The sequence below is a fragment of the Thermobia domestica genome, chromosome 3 (genome assembly GCF_964235325.1).
Source record: "Thermobia domestica chromosome 3, izTheDome1.hap1.1, whole genome shotgun sequence".
Taxonomy (NCBI): domain Eukaryota; kingdom Metazoa; phylum Arthropoda; class Insecta; order Zygentoma; family Lepismatidae; genus Thermobia; species Thermobia domestica.
The window spans coordinates 91,389,233-91,409,821 of NC_137456.1; the positions used below are offsets into that span (position 1 = coordinate 91,389,233).

At 33.4% G+C, this 20,589-nt stretch overlaps 2 protein-coding genes across 3 annotated transcripts in view; one reads left to right on the plus strand and one right to left on the minus strand.

The window, feature by feature from the left end:
- Positions 1–20,589, plus strand: part of LOC145680609 (cubilin-like) — a 1,259,764-nt gene that overhangs the window by 73,862 nt on the left and 1,165,313 nt on the right. The window lies entirely within an intron of this gene.
- On the minus strand, positions 6,428–7,144 carry LOC145681869 (uncharacterized). Its single transcript, XM_081753475.1, has one exon. It carries the CDS (start codon positions 7,142–7,144, stop codon positions 6,428–6,430), a length of 717 nt encoding a protein of 238 aa, XP_081609601.1.

Here is a 20,589-nt window from a genome sequence, read left to right on the forward strand (position 1 = left end):
GAACAGTTTTTCGCAGTTTGGCTTTCACTGCAGCCAGTATTGTTCTATTGAACGCAGCTCTGGGCAATTTGGTGGATTCATCTTTCTGCCCACAATATTGACATCGTGGTTCCGATATCATTGCATTGCTAATGTTCCATAATGACAAGTTGCCAAGTCAGGCCAAAATAATGTTTTACCACTGTGTTGTATAGTACTGGTAGAAGTTGCTTATTTCATACAGATTGCCTGTCATTGAACGGTTTCTGAAAAATGTACGCGATTTCATTCCACATTCGCATATTGCTTGCCAGATTAAATTTTTTGACAAATTTTAAAGTTGCAATTGATTTGTCTGCTTTGTTGACAACCAAACCTTTGCGAACAGGTAATATTGGGGACCAGGCAATTATTTGTAGTCCAATTTGATATACGTTTCGTCGTCCATAATTACCACACACGTTTGTTTTGGACAGAATAAAGTCGTACAACTTTCTTTTGCGCATTTTCACGGCCACTTCATGTACTAGACTCCTTTTTTTTTGTGAGATTTTTAGGTTATGTCTCAGTTTGACACGCTGCACCATTCCAAAAGATACTGCAAATTTTCAGGCAACATCTCGCACAGAGAGTTCTATTTTTGGAGGCAAACGCTTTCATCAGTATCTTACTTTCCAATTCCAGGTTCACTGGGCTTGATTTTTGTTGAGGTCGGGATCTGTCGTTGAAGGTACACTCCTCACCATATTTTCTAATTGTCGTTTACACTGCACCAACACTTATCCCTTCCAGTTTTGCCAGTTGTCTGTAGGTTAGTCCTTCTGCCCACGATGGATTTTCTCTTCTCTGCGGAAAGTCCTCGAATTTCCTTCGTATTCAAACTTTCAACATAGAAACTGCATCTACTGCTTTATCAACTTCATATAACTGTATATTATGCTGTGATAGCTATATGCACACTCTGGGAAGGGGAAGTTGTATTTATATTAAACGATACAGTCTTTAATGCAAAACTTAATTACCATAAATAAATGTCAAGTTTATATAATATGTCTTCGATATTGAAACTATTCACTAATGCTTGTGGGATGAAATTTAACTTTTAGGACATTTTTGGTTAGAATCTTTTTTATGCGATTATGTAGAGCGATAATGTAATATACAGATTTCTACGAGAAACATTTAATATTACATGCAGACTAACATTAACGTCAACATTTAAGAGCAAGTAAAAGTGGATCCAGTTAGAATGAGTTAAGAACATAGATTTAATGTTGACCAACAACTATTTTCGTTATATCGTAGAACTTGGAAAGAAAAAATGAAAAAATGAAATCTTTGAATTTTACGTCCCACAGTTATGCCGGTTAGGCTAAAGGAGACGGTGATTATGAGAAATGAGTGAAATGGTGGAATGAAGAAAGTGGGAGGAAACGGGAGAACCCCGAAAAAACCCACGCACACGGTGTTTGTCCATCACAAAGCTCACTTGGCGGGAGCAGGGTTTGAACCCAGGACCCCATGCACCAGAGGTGAACGCTCTACCACTGAGCCACCGCGGCCCCCGTCTTGGAAAGAAGGTCATTAACTAATACTTCAAAGACTTTGTGAAATCTGTTTTCCTTGAGAAGATTTGTACACCTATTTCACAGTTAGTGAATAGTGACATTCTATTTTTATTTCTAAATATTAACATATGCCAACATGTTGGACCCAAATCCGGACGTTGACATATACAATTTTATCCACACATAACTCAATGTATTAATAACCATATTAGCATGGGGGCAATTTGAAGAGTTTTCTCATAATAAACTTAACCATTAAATTTTAAGGTAGAGCAAATAATTAGTTAAGATGGATGAATTAGATTGTAGAAATAAAAGTAAAGATATCAGATTAGAATATTACCCAAATCTGGTGCTGAGGCCTTACGTTAAAATTTATAATAGCTGTCATATGAATTTTGAAGATAGGATAAGAATTAAACGAATTTTGAGACAAAGTCGAATAATAAAGTGTGATATCAATTAATAACCAGCATTGTACTCACCCAGACTTTGACGAGTGAAAATTTGAGATGTCAATCCTTCCAGTCAGACGGTCACTGCAGAACTCTCTTTGAGTTCCCTACTCTTTTTTCCATCTACCTTTTCTTCCTAGTTTTGGTAGCGTCATTTCTTCCGCTTACCATTACATTTTTAGACTTACTTCATAACGTGAAGTGGGAAGTGTTATTATTTCCTTGATACATTGCTACGTAACATATTTTTATATTTCCTATTTAGAAGAATGTTTTAACTAGACATAGTTTTAAATTATTATGAGACTTCCTTGATTTCTTTGCATGTGTGAATGACCTACAGCACCAGACTGAGAATTGCACTTTATTTACATTTAATATAACAAGGTTTACAAAATATTGAAGCCAAAACCAATAAAATATTAATCGCCCTTCACCAAAATGCTTTAGTCATATTACATTCCTCCCCGCTTGGATATTCGGCATTTCCAATGTCGATATAAATATTTAAAAATTAAAGTAACACCAAAACCCTAAAAAAATTGAATATATGTATATGACGTTTTGTTAAAGTAAAATTCAGTTTGTGGCAAGCTAAAATAAATGAATTATAAAACACTGCTTAGTCCCAGATAATCATATCAAACGTAGAAGGAAAGACGTTATGATTACGTTTGCATATTGCAAGGTCAGTAATACAGTCACAAGAATATGCATGCGTCCTTGCAATGTCACATGTAAAAAAATCTCCACACAGCAAAACAGAATATAGGTCAGTTTTATATTGTTTGTGTTCTGTGATGGAGTGAATTGTATTTGCTTTTTAAGATTTGTTCGCTGATATATTGGTAAGTAAGTATTTATATCATTATATAAAAACAAAATTCACTTGTTTTTTTTTATATACACTGATTGTATGTTATGTGAATTTTTCGCTGATGTTCGCAACTGTACTACACTAAATAATTGTGAATATATGTATATATGTGTATAAGTAACATGAAGATAATCATAATTATATCCATCACCAAATTATTCGTGAATTCACTCTCACTTTTCTTTTTGCTAGAATTTAAAAATATGCACTAAAATCACCACACTATTTTACATAATTATATATATAACATTTCACTATTGATACGACATTATTTCACACATAATCACTTAACACTGTTCATTTACACATATAGACTTGGGGGGGGAATCACACTAGGGGGAGGTTCAGACGAGTATTTCCTGGTTCATCCTATTTCCAGTGGATATGGCAGGAATCCAGATGTGTCCTCTTCCGTTGTACTTGTTGAAATTTTTAGTGTCCATGGAAAATATATTGATGGAATTTAGTAGTTAAATATCGTCTTGATGTAAAGAATGATTATTTATTAGCATATGGTATGTCGACATAGCCGTCTTGAAATGTATTCTTTAAAGTCAATGGTTGGCGATTTGTAATTTCAAAACTGTGGGGATGTCTTAGAGTACATGCATGCTGGTTTGATTGACACGACACAAATTCGACTTAAGAAGAAATATTTGAAGTATAGTTGGAATAAGTAACTATGTAATTTAAACCATGAACGTGCAGAGAAATATTATCTGAAGAGAAATTAGGAATGTTTTGATTTTGTTCATTTTCGTAGTAGATATCATCATATATAGGGTCTAGTTGAGGTAAAGATGGGATTTGAATAGAACAAATTTTCTGTTTTGGCTGTTGAATTACATTTTCTGAAGATTTTCTGCATTGAAAGTAAATAAAAATGGCTAACATAAGGAGAATTAAGATAGAAATGACAGTGAATATAATTATATAGAATATGGCGAAGTTCATGTTGATTATTTGCCTATAAAGGAAAACAGAAGAAAATACTATATAATTTTAGTATGGGAGTTTAATGAATAGATTTATAATTACATAAGACACAATATATATTTGTTTCATATGCGCATACACACTTCCAAAAATTCGCTTTGCGAATACCTTTTTGTGTACCACTTTTTTTTGTCCAGTTTGATGTCTTGGTCTCGCTTTGCAAGAAATTGATATTCAAAACTGGAATTTTTCTTTAAAAAAATAATAGTCTGTCTTTGGATTTGCTTTGCAAATCATGTTATGACTATTATTTAATTACTTCAGTAATATATAGCTTAGGTTTCTATCATCATGTTGCAATAATATTTTTCGTATAAGGAAATCTTTCATACACTATTCGTTTGCACGTGCTTAAAATCGTTTAAAGTTTCTTCATTATGTAAATGTAATTTCGTATTTATATTCGATAACTCCCTATTAATTTTAAATAATTTTATAGATAAAAATATGATAATGAGAGGTGACAGTACAGCACTTGTAATAGATATTATTAATAGCAATGACATTGGGTCATTAGAAATTTGTAAAGATGGAGTGTAGGCATTTACAGTTATATTTTCTATTTGCTGCGCTAAAGATTCCAACTTATTCGAAAAAGTATCCATATGAGGAGAAAATGGGGGATAAGTGATGTTAGGTATTAACATTTTGTGAGTTAAATTTAAAGTGCGTCGTGAATCAAGAATTTGATCGGCTATTGTTATGGATTCAAAATCTTCGTACACGAAAAATGAAGCATTTTCATGATTGACGTTGACACTGCTATAGGCTGGTTTTCCGTGTATCCTTTTAATTAGGTGACCATTTACATTTGTGGAGAGAAATATTCCCAAAGGAGTATGCTTGAAAATAAACTTAGCATTTGTTTCTCTGGTTTGCATTTCACAAAATTCTGTAGAATTATGAAACAATAAGTTTGATAAACATTTTGCTTTAGGTAAGTTTGACATTTGATTAGTGTAGCAAAGCAACAAGAAAGAAATCCAATGGCACTGATCTTTTTCTATTAAGTGAAGAGAATCTTGGTATAAGTATACATGTTCTGGAAGCTTGAAGGAATCAATACGATTTTGTGATAAATAACCCAAATTGGTTACTTGGTATAAAGGATTTATGTTTTGTGGAAGTATTAATGGAATGTCTAATAAAACAGATAGCGTATGAATGTTGGGATTATACTCTAAAAGAAGCGTTTTCGTAATAGCATAAAATAAACCTAAGTGTTTTTGAAACACACTATACTTGAGTAAAGAATGATTAGCAATAAGTTCTTTGGCATGAATAGAATTTAGAATTCGAAAAGTTAATTTATTTGATAGCACATCTCTAAAAGTACGTAAGGTTTCATCTTTTGAAGCTTCGTAAGCTTGTTTAGCTAATAACCAAGCATCAGATGACAGATGGTTACAATATTGTTCAAACATGTCTTTCTTTAATTCATGAAGAGCCGATTGTATTACCAAAATAGTGTCATGTTGTATAGACATTTGATTCTTAAAATCTGCCTTCAATTTTGAAATTTCAGTAGTGAGGATTTGATCGTGATTTTTAAGATTGTTAACTACGTGCTTTAACTTTTGTGTTTCGTAATAATTATATGATGAAAAGCCAAGACTTAAAAGTCCAGATAAAGCTGAGAAGAATAAGGAACGTTTCTTCTTAGATTCACATGCTAACGTGTTGTTTTGTTCCAAAAACATGAAATGACATGGAATGAGATTCGCTAATTGGTCGTAAAATGTCGTGTCGTTTTGAATCCAAGATTTCGCAAATAAATGTGAATTAGAACAATGGTTAATTCGTATTGTTTCAAATTTCAAATCAAAATGTATCCTTAAAGGAACGAAAATTTGGTCACTATGTTGAATCGAAAGTCCAATTTTATGAATAGCAACGCCGAACTTCTGTAAGGTTAACTGAGAATGTTCAATTAAATCGTGAACACTTGCGTATGTATCAACACTAGCGAAAACAATAATTGAAGCTATGATCAATTTCCTAATGATTTCGTTCATGTTGCCTGAAATAAAAGGAGAAAAACGAAATAATAGGTTGTGTACTTTACTAATGCAAAAAAAAAAATATATATATATATATAACATTAATTAATCTAAAATGCAATATGTATATATATATATATCAGTTTCAGCTAATGACTCTAACGAAAATGTTTATTCTGGGGGGGGAATGGGAGGGGATTGCGAAATCGAAATGACGTCCTATTCTACCCCAAAGATAGATGAAAGAGACAACACAATGTTTCAAGAGTACTAAATCGTATTCAATGTTCGAAAAATGAAGGTTTGAACTACATTTCTGCAGCTCGATTTTGCAGCTTTTAGCTTAAGGTTTGGTTGAGTTTTAGGAGAGCGCCTTATACTCGCTCACCCACAAAGAATACTATTTAGTACAAATAGACCACACCAACATATAACCTAACTTAAACCGTATTTACAGAGGGGGAAAAAAGGGGATGAAAGAAAAAAAAATTCTAATTTACTCTTTTCTTTCATGAATTTCACTAGTTATGTTATTTAAGTTATTTTGATAATTTAGATATAGACTTCTTCTTGCACAATTATGCTGTGTTTCACTGGTTGCATATTTCCAAGGATGACGTTTGTCTCTTCTTGTCCTTTGTTAGCATTTTCATTTGCTGTTGAAGATTGCAGCGGCTTTAATCGACGTACTTCTATCTCATCTTGGACATCAGCTCCTTTTGCATTTTTAAAAGAAACAAGATATTTGTTTGAGCTAGGCAAACGTGATAGTATCACACCTTGCTTGTCATAACGGAAATCAAATGCTGCTGGTATTCCTTTATGTCTTGTCACATTTTGAATGAGAACCTTTTGTCCAGGGTGAAATTGTGTTTGCGCATGATGGTCTTCGTATTTTTCCAATTGCTTGAGATAACTTTTATACATATTCTGACAGGCATCATCTCTCGCGAGACGCATAGTTTCCATCCGTTCGATATTTTCTTCCTCTTGAATTGGAGTATTAAATTGGAGATCAAAAACAATCTTTGCTTCAAATCCATGGAGTAAGTAGAAACTCGAATATTTAGTAGTTTGATTCTTCAAATTATTTAATCCAAACACAATTTGCGGTAACATGATGTCCCAATTATTTCCAGTTGATTTGATGTAGTGACGTAACGCTCTTTGAATTGTGTCACTTGTTTTCTCAGCCAAATTGAGAGAATAATGTGAATTAACTGGAATGAATTTCAATTCTATTCCCAATAATTTTGCTAACTCTGACATGATCTTAGATTTATGAGATGGAAGACGGTCTAGTATTAAAGATGATGGTGCCCCGTACTTTAAGATGAGTTTATTATAAATAGCAGTCGCAATAGTGTCTCAAGCAGTCGCAAGCCAGCGTATTTAATTAGAATGTGGTACCACTATTGATCTCATATAGTTATCCTGTAATTTTGAGTTGTAAACTCATTCAGCTTATTGATTTAGCATTGCTGTTAAAAACCTGAATAGTTTTCCGATGGCGGAAAAGAAATACAGGGTGGCCCATAAGTGGTCAGTACCGTACTGATCAGCTCATTGCATTTTACGTAATTTCTTATTGTTATCCATCAGATAAACTTAGTTTCCTTATTATTTGTTCTTAATGTGTTTTTACTTACATCTTAAGCTCGAAAGAGCCGAAGCAAATAAATCCATTAAATAGAATATACTTGATTAATGAAGAGGTACTACCATGAGCAAAATAAATGACGCGTCTCTTTATTCTGAAGTTTTTTTGAAAATATCCCCATTTTCTTTATATGTTCGAAATTTCGGAAGGTTTCCCCAGCAGGATAGGTTAATAACAAACCCGTTTTTATTATTTGTGTTAGATATTAGCTTAAAATAAATAAATTAGAAGCAAAAAACATTAAATCGACAGAAATCTCGAGAATTACCAACTCTGCTAAAGTGGGAAATTTTCAAGAACGCGAGGGAATTCTGCAGTTCAACACGAAGCAGCGACATCTATGTCATTGAGAGAGACGTGGATTAGATCTACAAACGAAAGTTTTAACGAAACATTTCTAATGTGTCTTATTACATGCATTATCAGCGAACTCCAAATATATGAATCTATGCTAAGTATTAACGTATAGATAGAGCAAATAGTGGAAATTACCTATGGAAAAAGACGATTCTTAGCACAATCGTAATGAAAAATCGTCTTTACCGTAGAACAGTTCAGTTCACGTAAGAAAACAAGTAGCTCAGTTGGTTAAAGCAACTAGTCTGTATTGCGAAGGTATTGGGTTCGAGCCCCATGGAAGTGTCGTTGGAATTTTTATTACTGTGGTTATTTTATTTATTTTTTATGTAGGAAAAAATCAAATTGTAACATATGTGTAAAACTCATGACGATACCAAAAAGAAGAAGAAGAAGAAGAAGAAGAAGAAGAAAATGCCGTTCTCGCACTTGCATTAGTGTCTCTAATTTTTGTTTGCAAACAGTTTCGTAATAATTTCCCCTGTGCTCACTACTCACTACATGCTCACTGGTGCATAACGAATGTTTTCCAGTAAATGTTAATTCTAATTTGGAGAATTTTATAAAGTTTCACAATGTTTCTCGCTTGATAGTCTTTTATCTACTTTTTTGGACACTTTGATAACAGATTTCCCTATTAAATGCTTAATTTCCCCTATATATATTTAATTACAGAAAAGTTTTACTGTATTTGTCTTAAATTGAAATTGTTTTGAATTTACCACATGAGGTAAGTAGCCCGAAGGAGGAGAACTGAAGTAACTGATATTCTACGTAAACGCAACCTATTGTAGAATTATTATGCTTCTTCAGCACATAATCTTTACTTTGGTCAGACAGAGAAAAACCCTGTTTTTTCCTCTCCTATGACCACTCCTCTTAAAGCTCTACATGTAATGATTCGTGTCACATAATTTCGGCTCTCCAAAGACATTTATTATTATTATTATTATTATTATTATTATGAAAATGAAATGAAATCTTTGAGTTTTACGTCCCACGGTTATGCCGGTTAGGCTAAAGGAGACGGTGATGATGAGTAATGAATGAAATGGTGGAATGAAGAAAGTGGGAGGAAACGGGAGAACCCCGAGAAAACCCACGCACATGGTGTTTGTCCACCACATAGTTCACTTGGCAATATTATTATTATTATTATTATTATTATTATTATTATTATTATTATTATTATTATTATTATTATTATTATTATTATTATTATTACTGAATATGCCACCCTTACATAATGTAACTTTAGATATCTTGGTTTAAGTGATTTCTTTAGTAATAATTTGAGCAACCATGTAACAAAATTTAAAATGTATGAGGGGGCACGAAGTTTTATTTCCCCCCCCCCTCTCTTTTCAGCACCGTCCCAACAGAAAGTATATAATTTCTGACAAGCAGAGTAGACAAAATGAATAAGAAATATATTTAAAGTAACCTTTCCTCCTTCGTGAATGGAATATCACGTAACATTTTTTTATTCTACTGAAGACGACCCTAGGCCGTTATGGTTAGGTAACAAAAGTTGCTGTGACCAACTGAGTTTCGATTTCTTACGCGAAAGAAGTCTGTTATATTACGAGGCATGCTTTTCATTAGCAAAACTGTTCGAAGTAAATACGAACATGGCTCAAGAACAGAGACGGAACTGAATTACCACTCGATTGACCTTGAGGCCAAATCACCAAAGCTATAAACGTAAGTTCAGCATGCATTTCTGTGGAGTTCTGTTCAGTATTCCTATCTGCCAATCACGCTTGTTTGTAAGAGTAATATGTTACAAACCTAACCTTTCGATAGAGCACAGTAGCAAAAGAATAAAAGGGAAGGAATTCTTGCCCTCGTGAACGTTGGATACCACCATGTGCAATAAAACTGTTGCGTCTCCTTGAAGTGATATTTTATCGAAAATAACTCTTTTCCCTTTATATATCCGAAGTTTTTGAGGGTTTCAAAATGAGGAAACGTTACTGACAAACAAGGACGCATTTAGGGGTGGGTACAGGGGGTCCGGACCCCCTCTGAAATCCCAACTTTTCTGTAAATTTAGCCTAATTTTTGGGATTATCTTTTAAAATTTTATTATAATTTATCCTAATATTGAAGTCGAGCCCCTTCCGAAATAAATTACTGTATACGTGCCTGCTGACAATTTTCAATATATTCGTTAAATAATAAAGTAAAATAATTAAATTAGGAGCAAAAAGCTTCAACACGGGCTAACTTTTGTCCACTGCCAATATTGTTAGAAGGGATATTAATAGCAAAAACTGCTAGTCAATGCTGAACCTTGAAACTTCACCCCGAACAGCAAGCCTATTATTGAGAACTACATATGAAACATTTTATCAAAACTTATCTAGCTTTTATCTGGCATGAAATTATTATTTACACTAAAATGCACTATCCTAAAATGTGTATCTAAACATTGCTCTGCGTATCTACGAAGCAATGAAAATTTTTTATCGAAATATTTGGGCAGGAAACTCTAACAGCCAGCCATTTTATTTAAATCGTAATAAACCCTGTAACCGTGCGTTAACGTGAAGACAAAGCTTGGTCCATTGGTAATGTGTTGGAAGAATGAAAATTCAATGTTCGTAGGTTCGAATTTGTCCACTCACCAGAACATTTTATTCTTATGTGTAACGATGAAATAAGAAAGAAAAAATGTATAACCGTTAAGACAAAACTTCAACCAAGTCTGAAGAGAACAATACTAAAATAGTAACACAATGACGTCAACCAAGAATTATTTCATGTAGCGTTTGGACGAAATTACAACTGTCAACAAAGTAAAAACAGGCTGATAGGCGTAATGTAGTCTAGACTTCTGAATGCATTTACTTCCTCAAAACTTCCGTCTCGTCATTGGTATGCCGTTAGTCATGGTAAAACCTTTCAATTGGAAGTGAAATGACAAACTAAAACAGTTTTAAATCAATAAATGTCTATGTGTAAAAGTAGGTGTCTCTTATCTGTAGTTCTGAGTTCCTTTTACTTTGAAGTGACAAATGAGAGAAGAAAGTATGGTGATCGAAAAAAAAATCAAATTTGAGATTTCAACGAATTTACACGTATTATAGCCCCTAATACCGAAAAAGTTATTTATTGATACATGTCCATCTGTTCGTCCGTCCGTTCGCTACACTTTTCTGTGCACTCGCCTAGAGGCCAACCGTTCAACTTATCTGCACCAAATTTTAGTTTAAGATTTTTATAGTATTTCCTATAGTTTCTTTTATTTCCCTCCTACTCCCAAAACAAGGGTAGTTTCCTGTACGATGAAAATAGAAAAAATATATTTTCTAATAACTGGCTCTAACGATCTTGTTTTCTTTCTTTTTTTTATAAATCAATATTTAATTAGCAACCCTATTTTATGGTATAAGGCATTTATCTGAGAAAAATCTACAAGGGGTAGTTTATACTTAGGGGTGAGTTTTTTTCAGTGATTTTCTCAAAATGGACTCAAGTGTTTTCGTCCATATTTCATAAATAAATATTTCATTAATAACTTAACAATATGGCATAAATAACTCGTTTGTCCTAAAAAAAAATGCGAGGGGTAGTTTATTCTTGGTGGAGTGTGTTGTCTGGGTGATTTTCTCAAAAATGACTCAAAAGAGTTTATTCGTATTTCAAAAATACATATTTCGTTAATAACCGAACAATATGGCAAAACTCATTTGTCCTAAAAAAAAATATACGAGGGGTAATTTACTCTTGGGGGTTTTTCCTCCACGGTTTTCTCTAAAATGAATCAAGCAATTTTGTTCGTACTCAGAAATAAATATTTCATTAAAAACCTAATAATATGGAATAACTCGCTTACCCTGAAAGAATTCTCAAGAGATAGTTTATTCGGGGAGTTATTTTTCCCTCACGATTTTCTCAAAACTTACGTGAACAATTTTATTGATAATTCATAAATAAATATTTCATTAATAACCCTATATTTTAGTATAAGTCATTTCTATGAAAAACAATTACGACGGATAGATTATTTTGGGGGTCAAGGTTTTTCCCAACAATTTTCTCGAACGACAGGCGATTTTGTTCAAATTTCGCAAATAAATATTTCATTAATAAGCAAAAGTATATCTTAACTCATTGTTCGAAACAATTCACAAGAGGTAGGTTACTCCTGACGTGTTCGTTTTGAACGACTTTCTCGAAAATGACTCATTTGATTTTTTCATATTTCATAAACAATTATTGCATTAATTGCTCTATTATATGTCTAATGAAAATGTGCTCAAAGTGTGAGTTAGTTTTGTAGTGTGGATTTTCTTCAATCGAAGTTTTTTATTCGATAATCTGACATTCGATGTATTTGAATAATACGATATTTTTTTTTTCGTATTATCCAAATACACACTTCAGTAACAACTGCGGCCTAACACAGTTAAGAAATTGAATTGAAAAAGTTTAGTGCGGTGGCCCTGTAATTGAATATTTTTTGGTAAACGCCCTAGCTTTTTGTGGTAAACTCAGGCTTTTCTTTTTCGAGCGACAAAAGAGAGAAGAAAATATGGTGATGTGAAAATAGTATATCAAATTCAGATTTCAACGGATTTACATACTTCATGGCGTCTACATACCGGAAATGTGATTTTTCGATACCCGTCCTTCCGGTCCGTCCGTTCGGTACACTTTTCTGTGCACTCGCCTAGAGGCCATACCGTTCAACGTTTCTACACCAAATTTTAAACTTAGGGTTTACATAGTATTCCTACAGGAGATTTTCCCATTTTTTTCCTACCGTCTAAAATAAGTGTGGTTTACTAACAGCCGAAAATCGAAAAAAGCTATTTTCTCCAAAATGGTTTTAACAATTTTGTTTATTTTTCATTAATCAATATTTAATTAACAACCCTATATTGCAGTATCAGATATTTCTCTTAGAAAAATTTACGAGGGGTAGTTTATTCTTGGAGGTGACTTTTTCTCGACGATGTTCTCAGAAAGGACACTGGCAAATTTTGTACACACTTCATAAACAAATATTTAACCTTGCAGCATGGTATAAGTCAATTGACCTGTAGTAGCTTATTCTTGGAGTTGAATTTATTTCCAGTGAGTTTCTCAAACACGACCAGTTGGCAACACTGTATCTCGACAACGAAGCTGAACTCGAAAACTGCAAGAGGGCTATTTGTCTCCTTTTGATGTCAGGAATCATCTCCCGAAGTTTGTGGACATCTTTCAGGTTCACCCTTAATGAAGCTTCTTTTCGAAAAGTTGACTATTAACTTTAGACATTGTTTATTTTTTTTTTTTTTAAATCACAAATGCCGTTATTAATTTTAAGGCAGAGAGCTACTTCTGAGAGAATTGATCTTGAAAAATAATTTTAAAACTTAGACTTTTGTTTTCGAGATATTCCAGACAAGACGAGACATTTTAAAAGCTATTTCGTGTCCAAAACATTTGTTACGTCTTCTTTTGGATGTCACAAAGCGCGTCTCGTCTCTTTCTCGAGACATGTCTTATCTCGTGCGCATTCGTTAACACTTGGGAAGGATTATCTTTCTACTCAAAGCATTGTTTTTATAATGGTTGCATATTTATGATAATTGCCGTCTACATAAATTACAGTTCTTTCCGTTGAATTAATTGTTTATTATTATTATTGAAATTAAAATTAAATGGAATATCTAGTTTAACGTTGCACGATTATGCACCTACGCTAAGGGAGAATGATGATGAATGAAATGATGAAATGAAGAAAGTGGGAGGAAAATGGAAAATTTTAAGAAAACCCATACCCATGCACACGGTATTTGTCTACCTCAAATTTCACTTGGCGCGAAGTGGAGTCGAGCCACGGACCCCATGAATGCTCTATTATTATTATTATTAATAATAATAATAATAATAATAATAATAATAATAATAATAATAATAATAATAATAATAATAATAATAATAATAATAATAGTAATAATTGAAGTGAGCTTAACGAGTTTCAACCGTCCGACTCAACCAGTGTTTGGGTGCCTGTTCATTCGTCTACTCCATGACAACTTTTCATAAAAGACATTTCCTTTTAATGAAACTAGTAAGTGCCTTTTAGCTTTGAGAAGTAACTATGCTTGGAATTTGAAATCTGCAAAATATAAGAGATAAAATCAACCAAATGGTCCAAGTTTACACTAATGTATACAAAACAATTTTGCAATATCAATTACGTGAATCTTGTCCCATAAAGAAGCCGAAACCCCTACACCAAAGAGCCCTCCGAGATTTGATAATTGTCCACAAGGACTGAAATTGTCATTTGAAGCCAAGACTTTAATATGAAGCCAATAATTTCTTTAAAATAGATGAAAAATTCGAAAGTTATAAGCATTTTCATATTTTTGCCTTTTCCCATAATGGAGCCGTAGCACACTATACTGATGAGCCCCCCCGACTCCAGGATTTGATCATTCTCCATCGGACTGAAATTGCCATTTGGAACCAACACTTTAATACGAAGCCCAACAATTCTTTAAAATAGACGAAAAATTCGAACGTTAGAAACATTTTAATATTTTTGCCTTTTCTCATAAGGGGCCCGTATTAGCCTACACTGAAGAGCCCCACGAGATTTGATCCTTGACCACTGGGACTGAAATTTTCATTTGAAACCAAAACTTTAATATGAAGCCAAAAATTAAACTTTTACATCAATTTAAACTGACTGGGTTCCAGTTCACCCCACTATTATGTTTAGTTTAGTAAAGTGGTAATTTGTGACAGCTTCACATCATCAAAAGAATCTTTCACTACCCTCCCTCCTAGAAGTTTGTGCTGGATCCGCCACTGGATTCAATAGACATTTTTCCTATTCTTTTTATCACCTTGTTGGGGCTCCCTCGTACAAATAAAGAAGCGGTAATATTACAATCAAGGGGCGCTATATATTAGGTATTTCTTTAGTTACCTACCCCTAACCGCACAGGGCCATCTTTGGTAGAATAAAAAAATGCTACGTGATATTCCAATCATGAAAGGGGAGAGGATGCTGTAAATATATTTCTTATTCATTTTGTCTACCCTGCTTATGAGAAATTACTTTCTGTTGGAAGGGTACTGAAATGAGAGGGGCAAAATAAAACGCCGTACCCCCTCCTACATGGTTGTTCAAATAATTACTAAAGAAAGCACTTTAGACTAAGATATCTAAGATTTAAACTAAGAAACTAAGATATCCTTACATTATGTAAGGATGGCATATTCAGGATTATTATTATTATTATTATTATTATTATTATTATTATTATTATTATTATTATTATTATTATTATTATTATTATATGAATGTTTTTGGAGCACCGAAATTTTGTAAGACGAACAATGGAATGTAGAGGTTTAAGATGGGTGGTCATAGGGAGGAAAAACCAGAATTTTTTTCTGTCTGACTCTCTAACGTGAAGATTATGTGCTGATGGCAAGAAGTATCATCATTCTACAATAGGTAGCTTTTACGTAGAATATCAATTACTTGAGTTTTCCTCCTTCGAGCTACTTATCTCATGTGGTAAATTCAAAACAATTTCAATTTAATACAAATACATTGTAAAACTTTTCCGTAATTAAACATCTAGGGAAAATTAAACATTTAATAGGGAAATCTGTTATCAAAATATCCAAACAAGTAGATAGAAGACTATCTAGTGAGAAATATTGTGAAACTTTATAAAATTCTCCAAATTAGGATTAACATTTACTGGGAAACAACGCGCCAGCGAGCATTACGTATAGTGAGCAGTGAGCACAGGGGAAATAATTACTAACCTTTTTGCAAACAAAATTAGGGATGGTAATGCAAGTGCGACAACGACATTTTTTCTTTTTTTGGTATCGTCATGAATTTTACACATATGTTACAATTTGATTCTTTCCCACATAAAAAAATAAGATAACCATAATAATAAAAATGACAATGTCACTTCCATCTGGATCCGAACCCGCTACCTTCGGCATACAGACTAGTTGCTTTAATCAACTAAGCTATTTGTTTCCTTACGTGAACTGACCCTGTTCTACGGTAAAGACGATTTTTCATTACGGTCGCGCTACCAATTCGTCCTTTTCCATAGACGATTTCCACTTTTTGCTCTATCTTTACGTTAATACGTGGCATATATTCATATATTTGGAGTTTGCAGATAATGCACGAAATAAGACATATCAGAAATATTTCGTTAAAAGTTTCGTTTGTAGATTTTATCCACATTTCTCTGTGACATAGATGTCGCTGCTTCGTGTTGAACTGCAGAATTCCCTCGCGTTCTTGAAAATTTCCCACTTTAGCAGAGTTGGTAATTCTCGAGATTTCTGTCGATTTAATGTTTTTTGCTTCTAATTTATTTATTTTAAGCTAATATCTAACACAAATATTAAAAACGGGTTTGTTATTAACCTGTCCTGCTGGGGAAACCTTCCGAAATTTCGAACATATAAAGAAAACAGAGATATTTTCAAAAAATTTCAAAATAAAGAGACGCGTCATTTATTTTGCTCATGGTAGTACATACCTACTTTTGAGCCACCCTGTAGTTCTTTATTGATTTGAACAAATCTTTATTGCAACTACACACTCTAATTTATCATACTTGATGTTCCAGAGTTTAATGTTTAATCTAGAGTTAGTTTTTGAGAGTTTTTTTTTTTTTTTTTTACATGTATTTCTATTCACAAGGGGTGTTCATTACTTTCTAATCTTATACTTTAGAGGTTGCATAGGGAAGAAGTTGGAATTCTCACTGTTAAATAGCTGCTTTGGAAACAGCAGCTCTGTGTACAAGAGCATCGTTATGCAACTTTCCTAGACGTCACTCGGCATTAATATTCCGCATTTACTAAAAAAGAACGATGAATGACAGTGTTTTCAAAGTTTATTTTTTGTGCTAACGAAAGATGATGCATTTTTTTTAAAAACTGAATTTCGTATTTCCATGATTCTTGCCCCACCTTTAAGCATAACATATAATGAACGCTTCTCGCACAACTTTTGTTGCGGACAGTAATTAGCTAAGTTACTGCCAGACCTTGGTTAAGTCCAAATTTCAAATTTGATGGATGATACCTAGGGAAAGAAAGATCTTAAAAGGTAAGTATTTCACATGCTTCTTAAGCAAGTCAATTTCTACCTCCATACCAAGTTGGGGTAATATCGTTTGAGTTCTGTAGATTATACGCATATGATATACAACAGATTCCCGAGTATCCGGCCTGATTGTCTTTTATCGTAATTGAATGAGGAAGGCAAACGTTGTATTGGCAACATTGCGAAGCCATTGGAAGCGGGCGTCTGCTACAATCCTCCTACGTGTCGTGTGCAAAATACAAATTGTGACAGGAAAAGAGCAGCGTTCTGCTCCTTGTTCACTATTTCATCAGTGTGTAATGGACCTCAATACAGTACTCTCGCCGTTGATCCTGATTATAACTATACAGTATGTACAGTACTGTATTCATAAATTGTTCTTGGGGTATGCATGATGTTAATAAAGAAATGAGGTCATAGAACTCGGGCCTATCCGGCCTACCCTTCAGCCACATTAGGCCAGATACTCGGGAATCTACTGTGTATTAAAAGCTACGAAAATAAGAAAAAAAACTATATATATATATATATATATATATATATATATATATATATATATATATATATATATATATATATATATATATATATATATATATATAATATGCTAAATCAGTTTATGTGTTCTTAGGTCAATTTTTGATCCAGCAGAATTCTAGCTCCAGAGAGCACATTCTCTGTACTATTGAAGCACTGAGATTTCTTTTAAGTAAAGCACAGCCTCTCGTGTGACAAGAAGAAGAAGAAGAAGCAAAACGCAACCCCGCCCGCCATTCACAGGGCGAATGTAAGCGTTCTGAATAAATGATGCTTGTGCACTGCAGAAAGGACGGGGACTCGATCACCGCACTTGGTCTCTTGGGAGCTGTCGATTGAAGTGAAGCGAAGCCTCCTGTGGATTTCTGAATAATTAATTGGCCACAAAACTTGATATAGAGCAGCACGAGGAAGTTCTCTGGAAAACTAAGCCAAATTGCATAAGGTTTTCGGACGAATCCGCAAGGGAAAAAAAAAGAATATTTAATACTTATCTTAACCTGTATATAAGCACACATCGTGAGATGAAAAAGAGACGAAGTCAACACAAACAAGACATACGTTAAGATTTCCAGAATGTATTCTAGAAGTTTGGTAAAGAAAGATGCGGTTCATTAAACAAAATCTAACTAAACTGTTTTGCAATAAAAACTTAATTGCAATAAGCCTTTCAAAGTACAAAGTTAAACAAGATAAAGTGGCTTAAATGTTATATTTTCGGAATGTTCTGCCGAAAGTTACCACTATGGCAGTGGCAACTCGTATGAGAAAATCACATAGGCCAGAATTTACTATTTGGTCGCTACAAATTAAAGAAAGAAAACTGTCCTAATGATCTCCTTATTGCAGAGATAGAAGAAATAAAGCATTTGGTAAAGTTTTCTTCAATTAGCTTCGAGCAACAAAACTGTGGCTTGATTCTCCTCACAAACCGTCACTCACTGTACCTAATGAAGCTTCCCTGGATTACGAAGCCAATAGAATAGAGGTAAGATTACCGTTCTTTCCTCCCTATGTTTCGAGAGATTAGCTGTTTGAAAGAATACCCTCTTTAATAAAAATGGAACCTTTAACAAGAATTTTAGGAATGATAAAAAAAATGAATCAAAAGATTGCGGTCTTTGCCAAGAATTTTAGGAATGGTCAAAACAATACATAATTAGTTTTTTAGTCAGGGACAACAAAATTTTTGAACGGCCCCTAATTCGAGTTTTCGTATTTATTTTTTAACGGAATAAGTACATCATACTGAGTCAAGTGATAGTTTGGCTACACTAAATGTAGTTCTTCAGATATAACGCCTACAAGAAATTTTGTGCTTCAAATATATTGGATCTTTTGATCCAAAAATCTGTCTCGAGTTCTTTCATATGCCACCATTCATTTTAAGATTCTCTATGCCCAAAAATATGCTTAAGAATATCAGAAATTTTACAGCAAAAATTTTTTTGGTAAATTTTGAACGTGAATTTTTAGAGCATTCCCTATAAAACAAATTTGTTCATATAAGAATTTTAGCAGGGTGTTCGGAGAAACAGCAAACTACTTTGGAAAATGAATCATTAAACAAAAATACACAGAAAAGTAATAGACCAATATGGATGCATATAAACGTCATTGCAGAGCTATAGTCCATAGAGAAATAGGTCGAATTTAATAAAATAAAGAATCTTAAAGCGAGAACGAAAAGCCGCATCAACATCGGTTAAAAGAACATAGTGATTATTTTGGACGTAGATTCCGTTTATGCACCAGTATACATGAAATATTGACTGCAACAGCGTTAGCCTCGAAGCAAGCATAGAAGGAAATTCATGAGATTTTCTACAAAAGAAATGACAAATCAGAAATTGGAAATTGACACATTTTTTCCATATCCATGGGCCCTATGTCTGATATTTCGCTCTCACAGTTGCAGTTCTTTTTATACAGTTCCAACCAAGTTTATGCTGGCTATAAGTTTAAAACTATGCATTTATGCATCCATTTTGGTCTTTACTTTTTTATGTTTTTGTGCAAGAATCTGTTTCCTAAAGTGTTTTTGGTGTTATTTCTAAATTTGCTGTGTGTATATAAGTTACATAATTCATAAAATTATTGTAGATTTTCACTGCTAACGCTGTGTTTTGTGTGTTCGTAGTCGATGGATCGACTCCTAGTGGGGGTTCCAACCTTGGATATAAGCCCGAGTAGTAGTCCGGATAGCTCATATAGCTTCAATACTGAAAAGTGATGTTAAACGCTAAGGAAACACTGATCCAATTAAAATCATTGTGAAAGTGTTGACTATTTAGTTACAAATTCTTACTGATAACTTTACACAAATATAAACACAAACGATTTATCACACTTCCACAAAATGGAGGTAATTTCATAAGTATTATGCGATGTTATACGATAATACAAGGAAATCGTAGCGGTAATGCAATAGGGTTCACCTGTTATACATGGAAAATTGGAATTTGCGTAGTTCTACTATTAATAGATGAAGGAATTATTGGTTAAATAAAACGTCCAATGTATAAAACCCTTGAGCAATTATCAGAAACATGAATTCCAGTGGCATCATGTTTAAAACGTCATATTTTATTATTTGGATATTCGGAGAAAAGAATCTTCAAACTAATATAGGCTACAACAAACCAAAGAATATCCCATACGCACGTTGACTGATTATTCACATACATCTACAATTAATTCAAAAACGTGTTTTGTTCTAACTAAAGTAGGCCAGTTGATTTGAAAATAATATCACATGTGACATGCACATAGGACTTGTGATAGTAAATGTGACATGCACATAGGACTATGTGTAAATGAAATAGATAAATATGTTAATAAATCAAACGACATAGTCACTTTTTTTTCTGTTTAATTTATTGTTTCATCACGAGAGCTGTAAGACATGGACCATAAACTTAAGATAGGATCCGAAGGGTATGAACTACCAAGAATAATATCCGAGTCATTCATATAAAATATAAGAATGACAATTGTTTAGCCAAAAATGCAGCTCTTCTTGTAGATCTAATGGATATGTTTGCCTTTGGATCC